The 21536-nt window shown below is 43.8% G+C and overlaps 1 protein-coding gene across 1 annotated transcript in view; it reads left to right on the top strand.

The window, feature by feature from the left end:
- The first annotated feature begins 572 nt into the window (after positions 1–572).
- Positions 573–21536, top strand: part of LOC141048945 (ovomucoid-like) — a 70344-nt gene continuing 49380 nt past the window's right edge. Inside the window, exons 1-2 of the mRNA XM_073545005.1 lie at positions 573–694; positions 874–908. Of these exons, the coding sequence (XP_073401106.1) occupies positions 640–694; positions 874–908 (90 nt within the window). The 5' untranslated portion in view covers positions 573–639. The remainder of the gene's footprint in view (positions 695–873; positions 909–21536) is intronic.

Below are 21536 nucleotides of genomic sequence, written 5' to 3'. Positions count from 1 at the left end.
TGGCTATCTCTGCAGCCACACTCTGATCTCTTATGAGCTTCTATATTAAATCAAAGCTCATATATTTAAACAAAAAAAAGCTAAATAAATGTAATTTAAACAGAATTTGAGCTTATGTTACTTCCAAAAGAGGTCAGAAAGCCATTAGAGATCTAGTCTGACAAATAAGAACAAAGCAAGACTGAGCAGCCAGCCCTGTAGTGTTTTACATGCAAGCTCTATAAGCCAAATAGTAATAACAAGAAAACAAAAAAGATAAATCCTTTTTTTAAGCTACGTGCAGTTCAGTCATCGTAATATTTATGTTTTTTTTTAATGTTTGTTAATCTTGGTTAAGGAAATAATATTACATTAAAATAAAAGCAACTAACGCTAGAGCTTTCACACTTTTTTATTCTTGTTATTCAAGTAAAAGCAAATATTTGTAAATGTTACTGCTTTACAATTGATAAATAAAAGCTACGTCCTAGCTGGTTATGTCATTATGTTACTGTTATATTTGTTTAGCCCAGTATTGAGGGTGTATTACTTTTAGCCCTCCTTAGGTAAACTTATTCAGGATATAAAAATATAGAGCACCCATGTAGAAAACTTATTTGCAGAATCTACTGAGCAAGTTCAAAATAATAAGTTGTCATCATGAAGTCCATAGGAGTCATTGCCTTTGCTGTTGTGGCATTTACCAGTTTCACAGGTTTATATTCTTAATAACTGTTTTATTGTTTAATCGTTATTACTAATCATAATGGTTTTTTTTCTGCATTTACTTTTTGGGGGGTTTGCTGCATTTATTAATTATCTGTGTTAAGGTGATTTTTTGTTATTTTTTATTGTGTATTTTATTTTTTATGTGTGCCGCATTTTATATTTTAGGCATCATCTGCAATCCTGTTGAAACAGAGATTGAGGTATGTACATTTTTTTAAATTACCATAAAGTATGGTTTGTTATCTTTTATTACTAGCTAATACCCTAGCTCAAGTGCAGAATAGGGTATTTGTAGATTTTTTATGTGTAGAATTATTATACACATAAACAGTTTCACCCACACAAAACATCTTTACCGATAACCAGTCCCCCCCCTTTGGGACAGTGGGAGTCCAGCAGTATCTTAACTGCCACACATTTGTGCTATATGAAAATGATATTTTAATTGTCATTCTATAGGATAAAATATATGCCATGAGCATCAGTAGCAGTCCAGCTGAAAAAATCATAAAATCATAGAATGTTAGAGTTGGAAGGGAACTTTAAGGTCGGGGTCACACTAACCGACGCAAAATACGGTCCGTAGTTTACAGACGTAATACGGATGAATGACCCCTAAATAGTGCTCCGTATGTCATCCGCAAGCAAGGTGTGGTTGCGTATTTTGCTCATGTAAGCATCCGTATGTAATCCGTATGTAATCCGTATGGAATCCGTATGCTGAGATTTTCTCGCCGCCTTGCAAAATGGACATATAATGGAGCCCTATAACAGGTTTTATAACACAAACGAAAGAATAGATATAGACACATAGAATACATGTGTGTGTATATATATATATATATATATATATACATACATGTCATTGTGACAAACATATATATATATATTTGTACTTCACAGAGTTCTTCATAGCAGAATAGCCGCTAATTAACTTGCCGGCTTCTATTAAATCATTCTCCAACCCGACATGAAATGACACATGGTTTACATTCAATAAAGCATTTCATTTCATGTTTTTTTTTTATATGTCCCTGACTAATAATTAGATGAGGGTTTGTGTGCAAAATTTGGGAGTTGTAGTTTTTATTTTAAGGGGTTAATTCATTGTTAAAAAATGTGTGGGCTTCCCATTGCCCTGTAGCGGTGGCGAGTGGGTTAATCTAACAAAGGGTTAATGTCACCTTACAATCGAATGGTGACATTAACCCTTTGTTAGATTAACCCACTCGCCACCAATATAGGGCAATGGGAAGCCCACGCATTTTTTAACAAAGAATTAACCCCTTAAAATAACAACTACAACTCCCAAATTTTGCACACAAACCCTCATCTAATTATTAGTCAAGGACATATAAAAAAACATGAAATGAAATGCTTTACTGAATGTAAACCATGTGTCATTTCATGTCGGGTTGGGGAATTATTTGATAGAGTTAATTAGCGGCTATTCTGCTATGAAGAACTCTGTGAAATATAAATATATATATATATGTTTGTCACAATGACATGTATGTATGTATGTATGTATATATATGTATTCTATGTGTATATATCTATTCTTTCTTTCTTTATTAAACCTGTCAGTGTGAGTTTACTGTATAGCGCACTGAATTGCCGGCTTTTCTAAAAGACACCGGGTGTGTATTTCTCGCAAGTCACATGTGTGGTCCGTGTGTAATCCTTTTTTTTTTGCGCACCCATAGACTTGCATTGGCATATTACGGGCGTAGTACGCTGACAATCTCAGCATGCTGCGATTGGCACGGACCGTAGAATACGCCCGAGAAATATACGGCTGTTGGGAGCAAACTCAGAGAGAATAATTTGTTTGTGTCTAATGCGTGCTTTTTACCCCTCTCACTCGTCCGTATTCCTCTCTAGTGTGACCCCGGCCTAAGTGTCATTGTGTCTTGTTGAATGCAGGATTCACTAAACCATCTCAGACAGATTTCTGTCTAGCTTCTGTTTGAAAACTTCCATTGAAGAAAAACCTGCCACTTCTGGTGGTAGCCTATTCCACTCATTGATCACCCTAAAGGGGGCTTCACACATAGCGATATCGCTAGCAATATCGCTAAAGCGTCACCGATTTTGTGACGCAGCAGCGATATTGCTAGCGATATCACTATGTGTGACACTTACCTCCGACTGGCTCCCCCGCTGGCTATCGCTGATCGCGCGAGAACATCCTGGGCCGTTCCTCATCAGCGGCTTCCTGCTGTCGCCGACGAGCGACGTGTGGATGCGGGCAGGAGGACGTCTTCATCACCGCGTCTGACAGGTAAGTAACGACCGCCGACCGCTGCTACATCGCTGGTGAGATCTGCCTGCTTGGCAGCTCACTAGCGACCATTTAGCAATGCACCAGCGATCCTGACCGGGTCGTATCGTTGTCGGGATCAATGGTGCATCGCTAAATGTAATGGGACCCTAACTGTTAAAATGTTTTTTTCAAAAATCTAATCTGTCTCCTCCCATTCAGTTTTATTCCATTGCTTCTCGTGTTTCCATGTGTAAATGAGAATAAGGATGATACTTCTACAATGTGACATCCCTTCAGATATTTGTAGACAGCTATTAAGTCTCCTCTTAGCCTTCTTTTTTGCAAGCTAAACATTCCCAGATCCTTTAATTGTCCCTCGTAGGACATACTTTGCATTCCGCTAACCATCCTGGTAGCTCTTCTCTGAATTTGCTCCAGTTTTCAATGTCTTTTGTAAAATGTGGTCTCCTGAACTGTTCACAGTATTCCAGATGAGGCCTGACGAAGGAGCAGTAGAGGGGGATAAGTCTTCATGTGATCTAGACTCTATGCTTGTCTTAATACATCCTAGAACTGTGTTTGTTTTTTGTCGCTGCATCACACTAGTGACTCTTGTGCAATCTGTAATGTATAAGTATACCCAGGTCTTTTTCAAAAGTACTCTTGCTTAGGCCTGTTTCACACTTCCAATGTTGGCGGACAGTTGGCATCCGCCAAAAACGAAAATTAACGGATCCGCCTCCGTTGTGACATACGGATGTCAGCGGACGCTAATATGGACGGATCCGCTGAAGATGAAAAATTTAAAGCGACCGTGGTCTGGAGCGAGAGAGAGATTTTTCACCGGTTCCGGAACGGCATTTCATGGTTAAAATGCTTCCCGAGGTAAAGCTTCCAGGCACGCGCACTTAAAATTAGCGGACCGTCAAGGAAAAATAATGTTGCATTGTCTGTCTCATCCGCCTGGGAGCCGCCAAAATCTTGGCGGATCCGTCAAAAAACGGGTGGGACGGACGACCGTCAGTCAAGATCCTCCACTAATGTAAGTCTATGGGGGAAAAAAACGGATCCACCCCTTTTTTGGCGGATCCGTTTTTTTATAACCCGTTGTGTTTTCAATCCCATACTTGGACATTTTTTCAATAAGGATAATATGAGATACTAAATATATTACTCATTATCCTCCCTTAGATGAAGACAGTACTGTAATGTACTGTAAAGTTACATATTGTTAGATAGATAATAATCCAAAGTTAGAATACAATAAAAGCATTGCAAAATATTGAGGAGGTAGTTGGCCAGTACACATCTGTTGAGTAAGTTATTTGTTCACAGCACTATTTTTAACCCTTTCGCTCTCAGGGATTTCTCAACGTTTTGTCCCTCTAATAGTCAAGACCATTATTACACTTTTGGTATGTACAAAATTAAACTTCAGTTGCTAAATTGATAATTGATAATAATCTCCAATATGTAAATATTTTCTAAAAGTAGACACTGCTGTCAAAATGCCACTCAGCACTCTGTATACTCAATCAATTTCTTATCATTTTGAATCAAAGTAGATTTTTTTTAATCAAATACCTTATGTGTGCAAATTTATATTAGAAGCAACTATTGTTATGGATACAGAAAATAAACAGAGCAATCTTTATTTTTAAAAATGTGTGCATAGTAAGCATATGTTTATATCTAATATATAAAGCTCAAGTGTGTGTGTGTACAGTATGTGTGTGTGTATGTATGTCCGGGATTGGCATCCGCACCGTCGCAGCTACAGCCATAAAATTTGGCACAGTCACACGTCTGGACCCCGAGAGTGTCCTAGGCTATGTTGTGAGGTGAAATTTTAACCCTGCGCGTTCCAATTCACCAAACAATTTTGCCCCTAACTACATAACGGGGAATAAGTGTGTGTGTATCAAGCCCCGCCCCTCATTATGATGTCATAATGGTTGCCATGGTGACACTGATGTCATCATAGGTTGCAAGCCCCGCCGCTCATTATGATGTCATAATGGTTGACTATGGGATGGAGGATGTGTGATGGGTATATGGGCACTGGACTATGGGATTGAGGATGTGTGATGGGTATATGGGCACGGGACTATGGGATGGAGGATGTGTGATGGGTATATGGGCACTGGACTATGGGATGGAGGATATGTATGACGGGTATATGGGCACGGGACTATGGGATAACGGATATGTATCTATGTATGATGGGTATATGGGCACGGGACTAAGGGATGGAGGATATGTATGATGGGTATATGGGCATGGGACTATGAGATGAAGGATGTGTGAAGGGTATATAGGCACTCAACTATGGGATGGCGAATATGTATGCTGGGTATGTGGGCATGGGACTATGGGATGGAGAATATGTATGATGGGTATATGGGCATGGGACTATGGGATGGAAGATGCGTGATGGGTATATGGGCATGGGCCTATGGGATCGTGGATATGTATGATGGGTATATGGGCACGGGACTATGGGATGGAGAATAATTATAATTTGTTATAACTAACCACAGTTAGTTACTATGCCCGGGCAGCACCGGGCTCTTCAGCTAGTATTTTATATAGCTTTATAATATCAAAACTGGTTTTATGCTAAAAAATTCAAATCTGGCATGTGTCACTTTATGTAGCACTAACATTGGACTGCCTTTACAGCTACCCTTTGTTTTAAAATAGTTTTATCATGACACATTGTATTCTACGTTAATAGTAAATTTATTTTGATATGTTCTGAATTTATTAAGCAAAAATGTAATTTGTTTTTTAAATTTGCACTTTCCAAACGTTTAATGTGTCTGCTTTTAAAACAGTCACCCACAAAATAGTGAACACTGAATATTTACTAAATGACTACTTTGTTAAAATCATTTTTTATACTCGTATTTATTTATTTTTTGAGAGATTAAATGGCTTAAAGGTTTAAAACCAATTTTTACAATTTTCTAAAGAATTCCATAAATCTATTTTTAGGGGGCAACTCAATTCTCAAGTGCTTTTGTGTGATGTGTATCATAAATAGAGATGAGCGTCTTTACCTTTTTTAGGGTCGAGTTGGGTTTCATGAAACCCGACTTTCTCAAAAGTCGAGTCGAACGAAATCGGCCGACTATAGTGAAAAGTCGGGGGTCCGACTGAAGCACGAAACCCAATGCAAGTCAATGGGAATGCAAAGTCGGCAGGGAGTGGAGGACAGTAAACACGCCTACAGTGCCCATTTCAATGCCAACAGCATCAATTCTTGCTTGCCAACCTTAATTTACTTTATAATAATAGTTACGCATTGAAAACTGGGGGTTATTTGGCTAAAGTTGTGGGGGGAGTAGGGCTGGCTCCAGGTTTTCGTGTGCCCCGGACCAAAGAGTGTCAGTGCTCCCCTTTAACACATACCACAATTCATGATGCTCCGATACGGCACAGAAATATAGGTATAGTACAATGAAAAATACTTCACTTCTTACATGACATGACTGATATGTATTAATTTTTACAATCGCTTAAAAAAGGGACAGTATATAACTCCATACAGTATTATGACCACCACATGGTGTGCCATACAGAATAATGTGCCACATATATTTCTCCATACAGAATAATTGGTCCCATATAATGTTCCATACGATATATGATGAGCTCCACATAATGCTACAGTATATGATGGTCTCCATGGATGATGGTCCAGTGTGTTTTGGGCCCAAATAATGCTCCATATATAATGGGCCCCATTTCTAATGCTCCAGTGTATAATGGGCCCCATAGATGCTGCTCCAGTGTCTGATCTGCCCCATTTAGAATGCTCCAGTATATGATGGGTCCCATGGATGATGCTCCAGTGTCTTATGGGTCCAAATAATGCTCCATATATAATGAGCCTCATTTCTAATGCTTCATTGTATAATGGGCCCCGTAAATGCTGCTCCAGTGTCTGACGTCCCCCATTTGGAATGCTCCAGTATATGATGGGCCTCATGGATGATGCTCCAGTGTATGATGGGCCCAAATAATGCTCCATATATAATGTGCACCATTTAGAATGAACCCAGGCATGGTATGTGAAAAGAGCTCCATGGAGTAATCTGAAGTGTGGGCTGCCACATCCTTCACTTTTGGTGTGGGTGAAGGACACAAGGGTTGCTCCTGACCAGAAGCCTGCACTGACGACTCAGTGCTTGCATTTTTTGAAATTTCAGAAGAGGAGGCGATAGAGCTGGAGACTGTTTCTGCAATGGAAGGCAAAACCAGTTCCTGATGCACCGGCTTTAAAAGCGGTTTACATACTCCCAGAAAAGGGAGCCTTACAGGCCTTCTGCAGCCAGACCATGACGCAGGCTCAACACCTCCTGCCTTAGCTGCTATTGTGCTTTTGGCACTACCAGCAGATGCACCACCACCACAATCAGTACCAGCTGGCCCCCCATGCCCACGTCCGTGGCCTCTTCCACCATACTTACTAATTTTGGTGAAAATGTACCCAAAATACCAGCAGATATATGGTACTGTATCCGAAGAGTACAGCTCTATACAGTCTAGGGATAATTGTAAATCTCCGTATATATTTCATGAGTCATACACAGACGCTCACAGGCTCAGTATGGATTACACAATAATATAAAAAGTTGAAAAAGGGCACAGTATCACCAGATACAAGGTATATATTGCATAGTTTAAACATTCTGAATCTCCCAGACACATACGCTCTCAGGCCCAGTATGGATTAGACGAGAATATAAAAAGCAGTAAATGGGTAATGTATCACAAGCGTACAGCTGTATAGAGTGTTGGTGTAATCTTAAATCTCCAACTATATTTCTGGAGTAACAGACAGACGTTCACAGGCTCATTATGGATTACACCAGAATCAAAATAGCAAAAAAGTGTACTGTATCAGAAGCATAGAGCTGTATACAGTGTTGGGCAAATGTGAAATCTTGGTATATATTTCCGGAGTCACCCTCAGACGCTCACTCAGTCTGGATTTGACCATAATGCAAAATGTTGAAAAAAAGGTACTGGATAACAAGATAGCAAGTATATATATTATAGGGTACAATTTAAATCTCCATATAGATATTCCCGTAGTCACCCTCAGACGCTCACTCAGTATGGATTTGACCGTAATACTAAATGTCGAACAAAGGTACCGTATAACAAGATAGAAGCTGTAGATAGTATAGGGTAAAATTTGTATCTCCTATAAATATAGAAGGAGGAAACCACACATGCTCACTCAGTATGGATTATACCATAATAAAAAATTTAGATCAAAGGTACTTTATCAGCAGATACCTGGTGTATCCAGTCTAGGGGTAATTGTAAATTTCCATTAATATTTCCGGAGTCAGACACAGACACTCACAGGCTCAGTATGGATTACACCAGAATATAAAAAGTAGAAAAAGGGAAATGTATTCGAAGCGTACACAAGTATACATTGTTGGGGTACTTTTAAATCTTCGTATATATTTCAGTCTCAGTAAGCCAGTCCAGACTCTCCGCTATAGGAAACTAGATGGAAACAAGTCAAGCGGAAAGACGAGTGATTACAGAAATGTGGGAATAACTGATCATGGGAAAACCTCCCAGTAGATTTCACAGAGGCGATGCTGACCCTCAATTACTTTGTCTGTGGAGACAGCAAAAATGGTTATTTGTGAAGAAAGGATTGCTGTATTGCATTAGCGTGGATCCCATCACCGTTACTCATCGCCATCAAATTGTGATTACAGGGAGAGATGTAGACATGGTCCTCACTGCCTATCATGATTTGTCTGGTCACTTTGGAGTGCAAAAGACAGAAACCACAGGTCGTAGGTGATTCTATTGGATTGGCATGAGAGGAAACATTGAAAAATGGTGGCAGGAATGTCACACGTCTGTGACTGGGAAAACTGTGAAAGCTGATCATAAAGCACCACTGCATCCGATTGTGAGTTGACGTCCATTACAAATGGTAGCCATTGATCATCTGAAGGTACAGGCCAGCAGGACAGGCCATAGCTACATCTTAACCATCATTGATCAGTTCACCAAATTTGTAGTGGCCGTCCCTGTGAAGGATTTAACTGCCCAGACTACACAGCGGTGGAGCAGGGAGAGGTAAGTATTGCAACTTGCAAGTGCTGTGGCCATGAGCAAGCGGGGGGGCCCACTCGAGGGCAACAGTACTGGCACAGGGCCACTCATAGTACGCTGGTGTGTCTGACAGCGAGTGGGCCCCCTCACCGTCAGAGACACTGTATTATACTATGAGGGGCCCTGTGCCCATGCCATTGGCCAAGAGTGGGCCCCCCACCTGTTCAGAGCAACGGCACTTGCTCGGGTGTGCCAGGTGGTGACCCCAGCACTTGGGGGGGACAGCGCAGTTAGGGAGGTTTAAAAAATGACATATGTTGATGTGTAGGCTGCACATTCAGCAGCTGCAAATGGAGGAATTTGACAAGTCCGAGGAAGAGGAGGACAAAAGCGAGCCAAATTTCAGGCAACCTATGTATCATCAGGGGAAGGTGGGACAAAATCCTTTGAAACCCATGTATGGTTCATTTTAATGAAGGTTAGATCATCAACATTTTGGGTCTACAGACGAGTCCTTTTTTCTGTCAGGATTGATCCAGCAGCACTGAAGACTCTTTCAGATAGCACACTACCAGCAGGGCAACCGAGCTCCTGTAAGGCATATTGTGCCAATTCAGGCCAGGTGTCCAGTTTACAGGCCCAATAGTCAAAGGGGAATGACCTGTGAGAGAGAACATCGATATGGGCAGAGAAGTATTGCCAGTCATGTGAGCGGTACTTGAGAAATCAGTCCACAACATGGTCATGAAACCCCTGTCTCCAACGCCACTTCGGCTCTGTGCACCACGAACACCTCTTCCATTTTTCCCACTTCAGCTCATGGGAGAACCAGCACCGCTGCTGTGTGCTGGGAATGCCTCAAACAAATGATTCACCAGAGTTGCTTGTTTGGTAGCCAATATTATCTCTAGGTTCTCCTGTGGCATGATGTTGTGTAATTTGCCTTTTATAGCGTGGATCGAGGATGCTGGCCAACCAGTAGTCATCATCCTTCATCATTTTGGCAATGCGGGGGTCCCTTTTTAGGATCCGCAAGGCATAATCACACATGTGGGCCAATGTTCCAGGTGATGCACTGGCAGTGGTGGGTGGAGGAGCACTTTCTGGCAAATCCACATCCCTCCTGTCATGCACAAACCCTGTACCTGACTTTGCCACTCCAGCATCGTCCTCCCCAAAATAATCATCCCCCTCATCCTCCTCCTCTTCCTCTTCTTCCTCCACCTCATCCAGGACAGTTCTCTGGCCAGACAATGGCTGACTGTCATCAAGGCTTCCCTCCTCCTCCTCCTCCTCCTGTTCCTCCTCCGCTGCAGACGCCTGATCCTTAATGTACATCAAACTTTGCATGAGCAGACGCATAAGTGGGATGCTCATGCTTATGATGGCGTCACCTGCACTTACCAGCCATGTGCATTCCTCAAAACACAGAATGACTTTATAGAGGTCTTTCAGCTTTGCCCACTGCACACCCGACAACTCCATGTCTGCCCTCAAACTGCCTGCCCGTGTATCCTCTCACAAATGCATTACAGCCTGCCTCTGTTCGCACAACCTCTCAACCATGTGCAGGGTGGAATTCCACCTTGTTACAACGTTTATGATTAGGCGGTGCTTGGGGAGGTGGAGCAATCATTACAGCTTCTGCATACGACTGGAGCGTACGGGCGAGCGGCGGATGTGCGAGCACAGTCTTCGCACCTTTTGAAGCAGGGCTGTTAACTCCGGTTAATTATTTAGGAAGCACTGCACCACCAGGTTCAAAGTGTGAGCCAGGCAAGGTATGTGTGTTTTGCAAGGGCTATGGCTGCCACAAAATTCCGGCCGTTATCACTGACTAACTTGCCTGGCTCAAGATGTAGACTGTCCAGCCATGACTCAGTTTGTCACTGCAAGTAGTCGGCCAGTACCTCTGCAGTGTATCTGTTGTCGCCCAAAGACATCATCTTTAAAACAGCCTGCTGCCGCTTACCACTAGCTGTTCGATAGTGGGACACCTTGTGAGCAACAGTGGCAGCTGCGTATGGAGTGCTCGTGCGACTGCGCTCTGTCGATGAGCTCTCGCTTCTGGAGGAGGAGGAGGAGCGTCGAACGCCCACAGCCAACTGTTTCCTATACAGTGGGCTAGGCAGCACTGTTCCACCACAGCTGTCCCCTGTGGAGCCTGCATCCACCACATTAACCCAGTGCGCAGTGATGGACACGTAACGGCCCTGGCCATGCCTACTGGACCATGCATGTGTTGTGAGGTGCACCTTTCCACTCACTGATTGAGTGCATGGACAATGCGGTCTTTCACATGCAGGTGGAGGGCAGGTATGGCTTTTCGAGAAAAGAAGTGCTGACTGGGTAGGTCATAGCGTGGGACAGCGTAGGCCATGAGCTCTTGGAAAGCTTTGCTTTCAACCAAACGGAAGGGCATCATCTCTAATGAGATCTGTTTGGCAATTTAGGCATTCAAAGCCAGTGTACGTGGATGAGAGGATGAGTACTTTCTTGTCCTACTCAGAGTGTCTGCTAGGGTGAGCTGGACTTGAGAGCTGCATATGGGGAACTAGCGGTGGACCGGACGGACTGAGTGGGGGTTGGTGATGGTGTTGTTGGTGATGGCCTAGATTCAGTGTTTTGTTGCAAAACAACTGTGATTCCCTGACTGCTTTGGCCTTGCGACAACACCTCAAAATTTATTGCTGGTGGTTTGCTTACCAGTGGCAGTGGTCTTACAGTGGGGGAAGCGATGGAGCGTTGCTGGCTACCTTCAGTCGGAGCAGGTGCACATGTGGTACCTGAGGTTTTGTAGTCCGTCCACGCTTGCAAGTGCATGGTGGTTAAATGTCTAAACATGCAACTGGCATTCAAATTTCTGAGATTTTTCCCTCGGCTAAAGGTCCTTCTGCACTTCTTACAGATAACCTTTGCCTCATCAGTAGGATTTTGTACAAAGAATTGCCACACTGCACTCTTCCTACTATGGTATAAATTTTCAGGGCTTACACGCTGTGCTAATTTGACCGTGTGACCAAGTTGTCCTCCACCTGTTTTGGTTTTTGTTCCATGTTTTTGGACAGCTACGTGCCTGTCAGATAACCGCTGCTGCGATGTCGATGCCTGCTGCGGATCCTTCTCCTCATCTGAGCTATTGCCAGTGGTACCCTCTTCCCCCAATGGACACAAATCTGGGTCAACAACTGGGTCATCCATCACCTCCTCTTCAATTTCTTCTGCACCTTCCTCTGTGTCACCGTGTAAGGTGGTATAGTATGCAGGAAGGGGCACCTGAGTTTTATCAGGGTCAGATTCTGGCTCAGTAGACTGCGAGGGCAATGTAGTGATGTGGGTCAATGTACCAGCAGAATAATCTAGCAGTGGCTGTGCATCAGTGCACTCCATGTCAGATTCATCTTGGACTGGGAAATTCAGGATTTGACTGGATAGTTCAGGCATGGTATGTGAAAAGAACTCCATGGAGTTATCTGAAGTGTGGGCTGCCGCATCCTTCACTTTTGGTGGGGGTGAAGGACACAAGGAAAGGTGTTTTTCCTGACTAGAACCCTGCACTGATGACTCAGTGCTTGCAGGTTTTGAAAGTTCAGAAGAGGAGGAAATAGAGCTGGTGGCTGTTTCGGCAATGTAAGCCAAAACCTGTTCCTGATGCTCCAGCTTTAAAAGCGGTTTTCCTACTCCCAGAAAAGGGAACCTTACAGGCCTTCATGTGCCAGATGATGACGCAGGCTCAACACCTCCTGCCTTAGCTGCTATTGGGCTTTTGGCATAACCAGCAGATGCACCACCACCACCATCAGTACCAGCTGTCCCCCCCCCACGTTCGCGGCCTTTTCCACCATACTTCCTCATGTTTATGAAAATGTAACAAAAATACCAGCAGATATATGGTACTGTATGAGGAGCGCACAGTTGTATAAGGTGTAGGTAAAAATTTAAATCTCCGTATATATTTCCTTAGTCACAGATGCTCTCCCAGGATGTATTTGACCGTAATACAACCAGCAGATATACAGTACTGTGTCAGAAGCGGACAGCTCTATACGGTGTATGTATGGAAAAATGAAAATCTGTCTATTTTTTTATGGAGTCAACAGCAGATATACGATACTGTTAGAGAAGCGGACAGCTCTATACTGTGTATGGAAAAATGGAAATGGAATGGACGCACTCACACACACACGTGCTGTCTCTGTATAGAGTGGACCGTAATTCAAACAGCAGATAAATGATACTGTTTGAGAAGCGGACAGCTGTATATGGTGTATGTATGGAAATTTTAAAATCTCTATCTTTTTTTTACGGAGTCACACACAGATAGCATGTATTTGTCCGTGATACCAACCAGTACACGGTAGTGTGTGAGGAGCATACAGCTCTATACGGTGTATGTATGGAAAATTTTAAATCTCCGTCTATTTTTTTACGGAATCACACATGCTGTCTCTGTATAGATTTGACCGTGATCAAACAGCAGATATACGATACTGTTTGACAAGCGGACAGCTCTATATGGTGTATGTATGGAAATTTTTAAATCTCCGTCTATTTTTTTACGGAGTCACACATGCTGTCTCTGGATAGATTTGACCGTGATCAAACAGCAGATATACAATACTGTTTGACAAGAGGACAGCTCTATACGGTGTATGTATGGAAATTTTTAAATCTCCGTCTATTTTTTTACGGAGTCACACACAGATAGCATGTATATGTCCGTGATACCAGCCGGTACACAGTAGTGTGTGAGGAGCGTGCACCTCTATACGGTGTGTAACATAGTAAGGCCGAAAAAAGACATTAGTCCATCCAGTTCAGCCTATAAAATTCTGTCAGAATAAATCCCCTGATCTACGTCCTTTTAAAGAACCTAACAATAACTATAAGATACAATATCGTTACGCTCCAGGAAGACATCCAGGCCTCTCTTGAACCCTTCGACTGAGTTCGCCATCACCACCTCCTCAGGCAGGGAATTCCAGATTCTCAATGCCCTAACAATAAAGAATCCTCTTCTATGTTGGTGGGAAAACCTTTTCTTCTCCAGATGCAGAGAATGCCTCCTTGTGACCGTCACCTTCCTTGGTATAAACAGATCCTCGGAGAGATATTTGTATTGTCCTCTTATATATTTATTCATGGTTATTAGATCGCCCCTCAGTCGTCTTTTTTCTAGACTAAATAATCCTCATTTTGCTAATCTCTCTGGGTATTGTAGTTCCCCCATCCCCTTTATTAATTTTGTTGCCCTCCTTTGTACCCGCTCTAGTTCCATTATAACCTTCCTGAGCACTGGTGTCCAAAACTGTACACAGTACTCCATGTGCGGTCTAACCAGAGATTTGTACAGAGGCAGTATAATGCTCTCATCATGTGTATCCAGACCTCTTTTAATGCACCCAATGATCCTGTTTGCCTTGGCAGCCGCTGCCTGGCACTGGCTGCTCCAGATAAGTTTATCATTAACTAGGATCCCCAAGTCCTTCTCCATGTCAGATTTACCCAGTGGTTTACCATTCAGTGTGTAAAGGTGATATTGATTCCTTCTTCCCATGTGTATAACCTTACATTTATCATTGTTAAACTGCATCTGCCACCTTTCGGCCCAAGTTCCCAACTTATCCAGATCCATCTGTAGCAGAATACTATCTTCTCTTGTATTGACTGCTTTAAATAGTTTTGTATCATCTGCAAATATCGATATTTTACTGTGCAAACCTTCTACCAGATCGTTAATAAATATGTTGAAGAGAATAGGTCCCAACACCGACCCCTGCGGTACCCCACTGGTCACAGCGACCCAGTTAGAGAATATACAATTTATAACCACCATCTGCTTTCTATCACTAAGCCAGTTACTTACCCATTTGCACACATTTTCCCCCAGACCCAGCATTCTCATTTTGTGTACCAACCTCTTGTGTGGCACGGTATCAAACACTTTGGAAAAATCAAGATATACTGTGGGGAGGTGGACCTGATGACGAGATCTGCCTTTAGTGACAGGCAGAGGGATAGCTCAGTGTAGGAATGGAAATACTGAGAGTAAGAGAAAAAGGGTGCCGTGCTGAGTGTGACCATTAGAGGGCAGTGAGGAGCTTAGGAGAGAGTGGTTACATAACTACCAGGGGTCAAGGTCACTGTCATTGGTCAGAGGTCTCGGTCAGGTGATAGTGGGCAGAGCTTCCAGGGCAGGTAGTATAAAGGCCAAGGGAAGGTTCCTGAAGCTTCAGTCAGTCAGGGGAGCCCACAAGATAGGAGGGTCTGCTGTGGAGTGTAAGGCAGAAGAGTGCCCTCAGAGAGAACCTGACAGTAGAGATGGTCACGGGGGGTGACCCAAAGCACAGTAGCGTCAGACGGAGACGGTCTGAGTGGAATAAGTACCAGTGTACTTTGAACAGTGAAGCGCTGTGGTCGAAGTGCCTAGGGCAGCCATGGTGAGGAGAACTGTAGATGACACCACTACAGTGACACAGAGAAAGCTGAGGTACCCGGGTCTGTGTAAAGAGGAAATGTGAACAGTCCTGTATTGAAGTGTGAACATCGGCAGAAAGTTGGTGAATAAATACGGACCTGTTAAACTCCAGTTCTGTCTCAGTCTCCAGTCTGTTGGCGCCAAAGAAGCAGGTCACCCCCCATCTCTGTTGGTCTCTCTACCCCTCTTATCATCACACCTCCCTCGGCCACGAGCTGTACATTTGGTGTAGTCGGCAGGATCATTGCTGCCAATACATCTTCAGTGGCAAGCCTGCCACCAAGTAACAAAGGCCCCTTAAGCTGTGTGGGGTGAAGAATTTTTTTTTTGTTTGTTTTCCCTGTGGATTACAATTTCATAGAATCATATAATCATAGAATCTTAGAGTTGGAAGGGACCTCCTGGGCCATCTGGTCCAACCCCCTGCTAAAAGCAGGATTCGCTAAATCATCCCAGTCAGATGTCTGTCCAGCCTCTGTTTGAAGACTTCCATTGAAGGAGAACTCACCACTTCTCGTGGCAGCTTGTTCCACTCATTGATCACTCTAACTGTCAAAAAGTTTTTTCTAATATCTAATCTGTGTCTCCTCCCATTCAGTTTCATCCCATTGCTTCTAGTTTTTCCTTGTGCAAATGAGAATAAAGATGATCCTTCTACAATGTGACAGCCCTTTAGATATTTGTAGACAGCTATTAAGTCTCCTCTCAGTCTTCTCTTTTGCAAACTAAACATTCCCAAATCCTGCAACCTTTCCTCATAAGACAGGGTTTGCAGACCGGTCACCATTCTGGTCACTCTTTTCTGAACTTGCTCCAGTTTGTTGATGTCTTTTTTAAAATTTGGTGCCCAAAACTGGACACAATATTCCAAATGAGGTCTGACAAAAGAGGAGTAGAGGGAAATAATGACTTCACGTAATCTAGACTGTGTGCTTCTGTTAATACATCCTAGAATTGCATTTGCCTTTTTTGCTGCTGCATCACACTGTTGACTCATATTCAGTCTGTGATCTATTAGTATACCCAAGTCTTTTTCACATGTGCTGTTGCTTAGCCCTATTAGCCCATTCTGTATATGCTTTTTTCATTTTTATTGCCCAGATGTAGTACTTTGCATTTTTCCCTGTTAAAAACCATTCTGTTAGTTGCTGCCCACTTCTCCAGTTTATATATATCTTTTTGAATCCTCTCTCTCTCTTCTCTAGTATTAGCTATCCTTCCTAGCTTTGTGTCATCAGCAAATTTAATCAGTTTACCCTCAATTCCTTCATCTAAATCGTTGATAAAGATGTTGAACAATGCAGGGCCCAGGACAGAGCCCTGTGGTACCCCACTTGAGACATTCTTCCAACTGGATGTGTAGCCATTTACGACCACTCTTTGGGTCCGATCACTAAGCCAGTTATGAATCCACCTAACAGTTGCCTTGTCCATTCCATACTTAGTCATTTTTTAAATAAGGATTGTATGAGATACTTTGTCAAATGCTTTGTTGAAGTCAAGATATACTATATCTACAGCATTTCCTTGATCCACCCAATCAGTGATTCTGTCATAGAAGGAAATTAAGTTAGTCTGACATGACTTATTAGTTACAAACCCATGCTGACTCTGTTTAATCACTTCATGCTTATCCAGGTACTGACATACATGTTGTTTAATAATTTGTTCAAAGATCTTTCCTAGTATAGAAGTCAGACTCACCGGCCTATAGTTGCCTGGGTCCACCTTCTTCCCCTTTTTGAAGATAGAAACAACATTTGCTCTTCTCCAGTCTTCTGGGCCTTCTCCTGTTCTCCAAGAATTTTCAAAGATTATGGAGAGGGGTTCAAAAATTTCTTCTGCTATCTCCTTCAGTACTCTGGGGTGTAATTCATCTGGACTGTGTAATTTGAAACTGGACTGTGGATTGCTGGCTGCCAAAAAGTACAACTGGAGCAGAAAAGTGTACAAAAAGAAAAAAAATGGTTGTGGTGATTTGGCATCCAAAGACAGAGACGCAGACATTGCTGATTGGACTGGATGATCCGGGGCTGTATCAAATCTGCCCCTGGGGGGAATGGTGTTCATCTGGAGAGAACTGCCCCCCCATGTTGGACCCTGGAAGATGGGTGGAGAAGCCCACTGCCGCACCCTCCAAGAACGGGAGTGGCCCGGGTGGAGAGACCTGCTGTGGTTCTTTGGCGCCATTCAGCTACTGGACCTGGGATGGCACGAGATGCTGTAGCTGTCAGGGTATCGGACGCCAGGAATGGCGGTGGTGCCAAGAATTGGAGATTTGTCGGGAGACCTGCCCAGGGAGCCTCCCCGCGGAGCTGTCAGGCCTGGAGGCCAGCCCTGTCAGATGGCGGGGTGAAAATCAACGGCCGAAAAAGGAGCGGTGGGAGAGTCTGCTGGGAGCCGCGGCGGCTGGGAAGGTGAGCGCGTCCCCGGCACCGCTGGCGGCACCCTAGGCGAACCCCGTCCCCACGCACCATGCAGCGGACAGACTATGGTGCCTTGACACCGGTCCTCGGCCTCCCCGCCCACCTCTTTACGTTGTGGTGCCTCCCGCTTTGAGCGACGGCGTGGCCCCCGTCAAGCTGACTTCCACTGCATCAGTCCCACTCCCGGTCACTGCTGAAATTGGACTATCAGCTGCAGTGTCTGACTCACCAGCAATTGCGGCCGCTGCTTCATCTGTGGCCCTACCTGTGGTTGCTCTGCCGAAGCCCGTGGACTCCTTGGTACCAGCTGCAGCCTCTCCACGGCCGCGCCGATGTCGCTGTCAAAGCCGGCTGCGGCCTACTCACCATCAGAGCCTGCGGTCGCTTCTGCCCCAACCTCGACCTCGGCCCGCCCATCGGACTCTGCGGCCTATGCCGTCCCTCCGCTTGGGTTGCAGAGGTCATCGATGGAAAGAATGCCAGAGAGCAGGAGATCTGAGGGCTGCTACATGAAAAAGGAGAGGCTGGCATGGCGGTTCCACGTTCCATCGGGAGGCTGGTGCACGCGAATCAGGAAAAAGGCTATGGATTCATCCGGGACTACGCCACTGGTGAGAAAGTGTATTTGAATGTGGCGTCCATCTGTCACAGCCAGGCCCTGCAGGAAGAAGACTGGGTCTCTTATTATAAGGAATACTGCCCCCGAGGGTACTATGCCATTGCAGTAATTGCTTGTCCTGAAGATTACGTGCCCCTGTAAAAGGGACTCCCAGAGACACCCCAAGAGTCCCAGGACTTTAAGCCCCCTTGCAGAGTTGGCGAAACACCGGCCTCAGGAGATGGCCCGGAGTACCGGGAATTCGATGCACCGTTGTGCAATTCACCAGACAGTTTCACGTCCGAGTTAATAGAAACGTTTTTTGTTGTTGTTCATCTCCTGACATAGTAGGGACGCATACGGGGGATGCTCAGGTCAAAGGAAGGGGGAGCATGTCAGTATGACAGTTCTTGATGTTTGAAAAAGAAAAGGGTAAAAGAAAAATATATATATATATCTGTTTTGATAAAGATGTATTGCAACAAATATGAAAAAGTGTGGAGTGAAGTTGAAATGTTAAAGTGTTATTTATTAAAAAAAAAATGTGTGTTCAGCAGGTCCTGGGTACGAAGAGTATGACGATCACGACTTATCTAAGTTGACAAGACAACCAGACAGGAAGAAGGTACACAGACCTGGGTACATGTGTGACCGAGGGTCTGTGTGACAAAGGGGTCTGTGTGACCAAGGGATCTGTGTGACCGAGGGTCTGTGTGACCAAGGGGTCTGTGTGACCGAGGGTCTGTGTGACCGAGATGTCGACCATGACTTGTTTTACAGTGCCAGGTCCCTGACACCACGTACACCCCAGGAGAATAGGACGAGATTGTCGAGGACGACAATGGTTAAAGGAAGGGAGAATGTGGGGAGGTGGACCTGATGGAGAGATCTGCCTTTAGTGACAGGCAGAGGGATAGCTCAGTGTAGGAATGGAAATACTGAGAGTAAGAGAAAAAGGGTGCCGTGCTGAGTGTGACCATTAGAGGGCAGTGAGGAGCTTAGGAGAGAGTGGTTACATAGCTGCCAGGGGTCAAGGTCACTGTCATTGGTCAGAGGTCTCGGTCAGGTGATAGTAGGCAGAGCTGCCAGGGCAGGTAGTATAAAGGCTGAGGGAAGGTTCCAGAAGCTTCAGTCAGCGAGGAGAGCCCACAAGATAGGAGGGTCTGCTGTGGAGTGTAAGGTAGAAGAGTGCCCTCAGAGAGAACCTGACAGTAGAGACGGTCACGGGGGGTGACCCAAAGCACAGTAGCGTCAGACGGAGACGGTCTGAGTGGAATAAGTACCGGTGTACTTTGAACGGTAAAGCGCTGTGGTTGAAGTGCCTAGGGCAGCCACGGTGAGGAGAACCGCAGAGGACACCACTACAGTGACACAGAGAAAGCTGAGGTACCTGGGTCTGTGTAAAGAGGAAATGTGAACAGTCCTGTATTGAAGTGTGAACATCGGCAGAAAGTTGGTGAATAAATACGGACCTGTTAAACTCCAGTTCTGTCTCAGTCGCCAGTCTGTTGGCATCAAAGAAGCGGGTCACCCCTCATCCCTGTTGTCTCTCTATGCCTCTTATCACACCTCCCTCGGCCACGAGCCCTACATTACCACATCCAATGACTCACCTTGGTCCAGTCTATAGCTTACCTCTTCATAAAAACTGATTAGATTGGTTTGACAGGAGCGATTCCTCATAAACCCATGCTGATATGGCGTTAAACAGTTATTCTCATTAACATAATCCAGAATAACATTCCTCAGAAACCCTTCAAATATTTTACCAGCAATAGAGGTTAGACTTACTGGCCTATAATTTCCAGGTTCACTTTTAGAGCCCTTTTTGAATATTGGTACCACATTTGCTATGCGCCAGTCCTGTGGAACAGACCTCGTTGCTATAGAGTCTCTAAATATAAGAAATAATGGTTTGTCTATTACATTACTTAGTTCTCTTATTACTCATGGGTGTATGTCATCCGGACCCGGAGATTTATCTATTTTAATTTTATTTAGCCGGTTTTGAACATCTTCTTGGGTTAGATTGGTGACCCTTAATATAGGGTTTTCTTTGTCTCTCGGCATTTCACCTAGCATTTCATTTTCCACCGTGAATACCGTGGAGAAGAAGGTGTTTAATATATTAGCTTTTTCCTCATCATCTACAACCATACTTTCCTAACAATTTTTTAATGGGCCTACACTTTCACTTTTGATTCTTTTACTATTGATATAGTTGAAGAACAGCTTGGGATTAGTTTTACTCTCCTTAGCAATGTGCTTCTCTGTTTCCTTTTTGGCAGCTTTAATTATTTTTTTTAGATAAAGAATTTTTCTCCTTATTGTTTTTTAGAGCTTCAATGGTGCCATCCTGCTTTAGTAGTTTAAATGCTTTCTTTTTACTGTTAATTGCCCCTCTTACTTTTTTGTTTAGCCACATTGGGTTTTTCCTATTTCTTGTCCTTTTATTCCCACAAGGTATAAACCGCTTACAGTGCCTATTAAGGATGTTCTTAAACATTTCCCATTTATTTTCTGTATTCTTATTTCTGAGGACATTGTCCCAGTCAACCAGATTAAGGGCATCTCTAAGCTGGTCAAACTTTGCCTTCCTAAAGTTCAGTGTTTTTGTGACTCCCTGACATGTCCCCCTAGCGAAAGACAAGTGAAACTGTACAATATTGTGGTCGCTATTTCCTAGATGCCCAACAATCTGCAGATTTGTTATTCTGTCAGGTCTGTTAGATAGTATTAGGTCTAAAAGTGCTGCTCCTCTGGTTGGATTCTGCACCAATTGAGAAAGATAATTATTCTTGGCTATTAGCAGAAACCTGTTGCCTTTATGGGTTTCGCAGGTCTCAGTTTCCCAGTTAATATCCGGATAGTTAAAGTACCCCATAACAAGGACCTCATTATGGGTTGCAGCTTCATCTATCTGCCTTAGTAGTAAACTTTCCATGATTTCTGTTATATTTGGGG

The sequence above is a fragment of the Dendrobates tinctorius genome, unplaced genomic scaffold, assembly GCF_039654945.1.
Source record: "Dendrobates tinctorius isolate UK_male_01 unplaced genomic scaffold, ASM3965494v1 ptg000139l, whole genome shotgun sequence".
NCBI classification, from domain to species: Eukaryota; Metazoa; Chordata; class Amphibia; order Anura; family Dendrobatidae; genus Dendrobates; species Dendrobates tinctorius.
The sequence above is the reverse complement of the archived record's forward strand: the minus strand, read 5'-3'. Positions and strand labels throughout refer to the sequence as shown.